This window comes from Triticum aestivum, chromosome 5B (assembly GCF_018294505.1).
Source record: "Triticum aestivum cultivar Chinese Spring chromosome 5B, IWGSC CS RefSeq v2.1, whole genome shotgun sequence".
In the NCBI taxonomy this organism is placed as follows: domain Eukaryota; kingdom Viridiplantae; phylum Streptophyta; class Magnoliopsida; order Poales; family Poaceae; genus Triticum; species Triticum aestivum.
This window is the reverse complement of record NC_057807.1, coordinates 619,569,673-619,575,580: the sequence shown is the minus strand read 5'-3', so window position 1 is coordinate 619,575,580 and position 5,908 is coordinate 619,569,673. Positions and strand designations below refer to the sequence as shown.

Sequence of the window (5,908 nt, the reverse complement as noted above, 5' to 3'; positions counted from 1 at the left end):
CTAATTAATACCACTCGACTAAGACAAATCGAAAGCTTTAAATTGCTTTTTTAAGAAATTCCCAAATTTGGCTTTCAAGGTTCTACGTTCACATTCTTTCAAGTACTTCACAAATACAAAACCATATTAACTTTTGTCTGAAACATGGACGGAACTTATGGCATTACAAAGATTACTCAATGTTGTATTTGAAATATTTGACTATAATGGTGATGTTTGCAAATTCAATTCTTTTACAGAAAAAAAAAGAGAAATCACAAAATGATCCACCCATCAAATCAGTAGTGTTTGCGGTCAACGACTGATTAGGAAGCACAACTTACCATAGCAATTTCCCTCCATTGTCACATATTGCACATAAATTATCAGTAGCATCACCACCACCACCATCATCATTGTCAATATCATCACCATCATCGTTGCTATCATCATCGGTGCAGCTGTAATCATCACTGCTCTTGTCATCACCACTGCCATGGTTGCGGCTAGCGTCATATTTGCAGATATAATCATAATCGTTGTTGTCACTGTAATCATCATCACCATCATCATCAAAGTCTTCTTCGTCACCACTACGTATTGCAACAGTCGGCCGTCTGGTACGTAAAACCTGTAAAATGGGATTCAAATGAGAAGTGAAAACAATGATACAGCAGCAAGACTTCACAATATTTTAGAGATCTGAAAGATGCATATCTAAGGTCATTCTCAATCTACCTCTCTGATGTCCCTGGAGGTATTCTCAACAAACCTTTCAAGAATTTGTGAGTGCAAAAAAAAAAAAAAAGAACAGTCATGGTCATGGCACAACCACCCATTGAATTACAGAGAACATTTGTAAATACCAGCAGAGTTCCTAGTCATTGAAAATAATAACAATGTAACTCCTTGCAATATTCTTGGGGATTTCGCCCAAGCAGATTGGATTCAAAGGTTGTTGTAGCTGCGCTCGACAAGAACGGGGTACTAACCCCTTCAACCAGAGCAAAGGGAGGTCAGGGAATTATCTGCTTTACTCATAGTGCTCCATGCCCGTATACAAGCCATGTAAACAAACCTTACAAAGGAACAAACTGGGCTAATCCCCGGGTTCAGGGAAACATACCCAACTGAAAGGGAAACTAATCCATAGCAAGAAAGGCATGTCTTTTGTACATTGAAACCCTAGTGCTAACTTTACTGTCTTAAAAACAAACCAATCACATCCTAAACAAGTACTGTACAGCAGTACAGCACTACAATCTACAAGATGTCAGTGAAGAAAACATGTCCCAAATACTCCAAAGTTCCAACTTCCAACAGAAAATTTGCACATAACAACGAAACAATAGTACAATTGCAAAAGGAACGATGATCTTGACGGGATAATTATCTGTGGAATTTGATGAAGTGCGATCTAGCACTTGGGCACTGGATCATATAACGCCGCAACTCCCCCGTCCTCCGAAGAACGGCCGTATTGGGGGAGGAGAAGCTTGATGTGAAGCAACAGATGATAGGGGACTCACCATCTCTCCCGGCGCCTGACCGGAGCGCCGCCGTCAGTCGTCCGGATTCGGGAAGGGCTAGGGCAGGGCCAAGGCGCTCGGCGGAGGTTGGCGAACGCCGGTGAAGGTTCGGGAAAGGGCGCGGTGGAGGCAGGCACGGGTGGCGGACGGCGGGATCGACGCGGTGGCCGGCGGGAGAGGCGGCGGGCGGGCGGCGGCGCTGGGAGAGGCGGTGAGAGCGCAAGGTGACAGTTCCTTCTTTTTTGTCCTCCCTATGGAGTAGTGCTCATTTATTCTTTTTTTTAGGATACTAGTTTTTTTTAGGCCCTGATGGGCTGGGCTGCGGTGGGCAGGTGGCGGGCTTGTTTGTGGCCGAATCTGGGCAAGCGGCCTGCCAGGTCGCAGTCGATAGCCCTAAAATCTCTCCAAACCCCCCGCTGTACCGCCGCCGCCGTCACCGTCGACACCCCAAACCCCCACTCCCCTCCCCAATCACCACGGCCTCTCCCGCACCGCCGCCGTCGCCGTCGCCACACCGTCCGCAGTCCTTGGCCGCTGACTTCCGAGGTACGAAGCTCGCTGTCCTGTTTCCTTCCAGCGATTTGTGCAACCCCGCTGTCCTTCACAGCTCGCGGATCCGCCCCCTGATTCTAAACTGCACATTTGTGGCTGGGATTGGTAGCACCGTCTAATCCGCCGGTGTTCGCCGCAGGATTCGCTGCGCCATGACGAGCCTGATATCCCAGAACGCGCTCCAGAAGCGCCGCCTGGAGAAGGACGACGACAGCAGCAGCGATGAAGAGACCATGGATTCCCCCGTCGCTTCGGATGCAGAGGCCGGGAAGAAGCCCAGGCCGGAGGATCGCAGGAAGGACCGGAAGAGGAAGAAGAAGGCGCTGCAGGCCAGGCAGGGCCAGGAGGCCGATGAGATGAGGCGGCTGGAGAGCTCTCTGTTTGGCAACATCTACACACCGCTGGAGTTCGGCACCGAGGCCGGGGCTGCCGTGCCGGCTCGTGACCAGGATGATGATGCTCCCTTGTTCTTCGTGGACCGGTCTGCCGGCGACGACCTGCCTGTTTATGAGGAGGATCTGGGCAGTGAGGATGAGGTGGTTGATAAGGGGAGGAAGCCCGCCTGGGTGGATGAGGAGGAGGATAGCACCGAGGTGGACATCCTGAAGGTTGCCAGGCTGAGGAAGCTGAGGAAGGAGGCTGATGAGCGCGTGATCTCGGGCAAGGAGTATGAGGCTCGGCTGCGCGGTCACCACGCCAAGCTTAACCCCTTCACTGGCTGGGCGGATATGGACCGTAAGGCTCCTCTCCGTGACGGTGACTCCAATGAGGAAGAAGGTGGAGTCGACAATATGCTTCGGAGCAATGATGAACTTGTCGTCAAGGGCACTGCTAAGCTCCTGCCTGGCATGTTGGACTACTCAAGGCTTGTTGATGTGAATGCTCAGGATCCTTCCAGTGGTCCTATCAATTCAGTGCAGTTTCATAGGAATGGTCAGTTGATGCTTGTTGCAGGCCTGGACAAGCATCTGAGGTTTTTCCAGATTGACGGCAAGAGAAACCCCAAGATCCAGAGCATATTTGTCGAGGACTGTCCAATTCAGAAGGCGGCCTTTCTACCTGATGGCTCTGAGGTGATCCTTTCCGGCAGGAGGAAGTTCTTCTACTCATTTGATCTGGTGAAAGCTGCTGTTAGTAAGATTGGACCCTTGACTGGGCGTGAGGAGAAAAGCCTGGAGAGCTTTGAGATATCCCCTGATTCAAGAACCATTGCGTTTATCGGTAACGAGGGGTACATTCTGCTGATATCTTCCAAAACAAAGCAGCTCATTGGAACCCTCAAGATGAATGGTAGCGTGCGTTCGCTGGCCTTTGCGGACGGTGGAAACCAGCTGCTAAGCAGCGGTGGGGACGGCCATGTTTACCACTGGGATCTCAGAACAAGGAAGTGTATGCACAAGGCTGTTGACGAGGGCTCCCTATCAGGCCTTTCCCTCTGCACCTCCCAGGACAGCTCTTACTTTGCCACAGGCTCCAGCAGCGGCATCGTGAACGTGTACAAGAGGGACGAGTTCCTCGGCGGGAAGAGGAAGCCACTGAAGACGATCGAGAACCTCACGACTGAGACGGGCCAGATGAAGTTCAACCACGACGCCCAGATCCTGGCCATAAGCTCGAGGAAGGACAGGAACGGGATGAGGCTCGTGCACGTCCCGTCCTTCACCGTGTACCAGAACTGGCCGGGGCCTCGGTTCAGCCTCCAGTACCCGAGGTGCCTGGACTTCAGCCCGGGCAGCGGGTTCCTCTCCATCGGACATGCTGGCGGAAAGGTTTTGCTGTACAAGCTGCACCACTATCAGAACGCTTAGGGCTCTCGCGATCAAGTTTTGCCACTGTATTTTTCTGCTTCCAGAGAAAACCCGTGATGTTATCTGTAACGTGATTCTTCTTAAACCCTCTTGCCTTGTGAGTGCTGTTGTCACAGATATTTTAATGCTCAATGCAATACCCTGCTAGCTCTTTTCTGGTACTCATGTTGCCTGTGCCCGTTGTTTGAGTGAAGAATTTCATCTTACTGTTTAAGAAGTTTGGTGGTGTGGCTGGAGAAAAGAAGGAGCTTTTAGAACGTTTGGTTGCAGCTCTAAACGGTTGTTTCATCAGGTGGCTGAGATTCTGTTTGTGATCTGGTGAGTTGCATCCTGTATTTGTGTTGTTGCAGTAGCATATGACATCGGCCAAGTAATGTAAGCATGCAACTCTTCTGGCAAGGATGCTTTCTGTTGTAGAATTTTGAAACGTGGAATTTATTTTCAACATTATACAAACAGTTTGGGAGCTAACTGCATCGCTGAAACATCAACTTGACATCATCAGTTTACAAGTCACCACTAATCTCTCTGGAACATGTCTGCTATTTATGCGACAGTATTATGTTCCTAGCATGCAGGAGCCAGATGGTTCCGTCCTATCCAGAATAGTTATGCATAATATGTACTCCCTCCGTTCCTAAATATTTGTTTTTTTAGAGATTTCAAATAGACTACCACGTACGGATGTATATAGACACATTTTAGAGTGTAGATTCACTCATTTTGCTTCGTATGTAGTCACTTGTTGAAATCTCTAGAAAGACAAATATTTAGGAACGGAGGGAGTAAAAGACTATTGCTGCGCGTGATCATGTCTTATGGAACAAACCATAGCTTTTATGACCAATAAGGAAAAGACATAAATTTAGGAACGAAGGGAGTACTAGTTTGTAGCTTTAAAACACAGAGGGTTTACATGTATCCAATCGTGTTCAGTTTATAGGATGCTGCCGGAACACAGCTGCCTTGTGCCTGCACAAGCTTGCATCCTGCTCTGTAACTTCACCACCTATGTTCTCTTCATGAATGCCTCTAGCTCACTGGCGCAGCTCTCCCTGCCTTTCATCTGGTAAATTGCATTCTTGGCTAACAGCATGTTTTCGCCTTCGCTGTCCTCACTCTCAGATGTCCATTTCCTCCTTGCAACCTTATTCTACCCACATCAATGATTGTTTCACTATGTTCAACAGGTGACCGTGATTCTGTTGGTGATCTGGTTAGTGAGGGACTACTGCTAGTGCTACCGGCCCGTTTAAAAGTTTTTCTTATTTTTCCCTCAAAAAGGTTTTTCTTTTTTTCTTTCTTTTACACTGATATTTTTGTCTTTTCTGGATGGATTGGATAGGGCTGTTTTAGCGTGGTGGGCACGTGTCATACGTAAGCACGAGAGGACTTTCAAGCAGGATGTTTCGATTTCCCTGCTACAGTTAATAAAACATTTCCTAACCACAAGCAATTGCTGGATTTATCCTTATAGTACAGTACAGCCCATGTTGTACTTCTCTCTTTTTTCGGGGAAAACACATGTTGTACTCGACTGCTTTGAAAACACTAACGCTCATACGTGTGGGCATTAGCCAACTCGCTCACACGCGTCGATCGTCGTCCAGTGCCTTTTGCACGAATCTTGGCACAAAGAGGTTGATTTTGTGTGCCACGTAGGACAAGTCGCATGTGTGGCGTGTAAGAGAGTTCGCCCGCACGCCGTTTTCCCTCCGAGGTCAGCGGTTGCGAGTCGAGGGCGTGCGGTGGAACCGCCGCCACGCCCGACTTCGGTTGCCGTCTCCCACGTCTCGCCACTTCGCTCTGCCCTCGCGGTTCAGTTACTCCCCTCCCCATTCATTACTCCCAACCCACCCATTCACACCAGTTGCATTCGATTGAGGAGAAACCGAGAGGAGAAGGTGACGGCGACGGCGGAAGAGTCGATCGCATTCGCGGCCGTTGGTGGGGCTCGCCGGATCGGAGCGTCGTTGCCGAAGAGCCGCAGATTGAAGGTAAGGCTCCCTCCCGTGCTCACATTTCCTGTCTGCGATTTTG

At 49.3% G+C, this 5,908-nt stretch overlaps 2 protein-coding genes across 3 annotated transcripts in view; one reads left to right on the top strand and one right to left on the bottom strand.

Annotated features, from left to right (window-relative positions):
* The window catches only part of LOC123113678 (uncharacterized), a 7,721-nt gene extending 5,948 nt beyond the window's left edge, over nucleotides 1-1,773 (bottom strand). The window contains exons 1-2 of the mRNA XM_044534981.1: nucleotides 1,509-1,773; nucleotides 324-610 (exon numbers count right to left, since the gene is read on the bottom strand). Of these exons, the coding sequence (XP_044390916.1) occupies nucleotides 324-610; nucleotides 1,509-1,511 (290 nt within the window). The 5' untranslated portion in view covers nucleotides 1,512-1,773. The remainder of the gene's footprint in view (nucleotides 1-323; nucleotides 611-1,508) is intronic.
* Nucleotides 1,774-1,892: 119 nt separating this feature from the next.
* Nucleotides 1,893-4,029, top strand: LOC123113679 (U3 small nucleolar RNA-associated protein 18 homolog). 2 transcript variants are annotated; one of them, XM_044534982.1, is made up of 2 exons: nucleotides 1,893-2,054; nucleotides 2,200-4,029. In XM_044534982.1, exon 2 carries the CDS (start codon nucleotides 2,213-2,215, stop codon nucleotides 3,866-3,868), a length of 1,656 nt encoding a protein of 551 aa, XP_044390917.1. In that variant the 5' UTR covers nucleotides 1,893-2,054; nucleotides 2,200-2,212; the 3' UTR covers nucleotides 3,869-4,029. The 2 variants fall into 2 exon arrangements, with proteins under 2 accessions (XP_044390917.1, XP_044390918.1); XM_044534983.1 differs by having other exon boundaries at nucleotides 1,935-2,054; nucleotides 2,170-4,029.
* The last annotated feature ends 1,879 nt before the right edge of the window (nucleotides 4,030-5,908 follow it).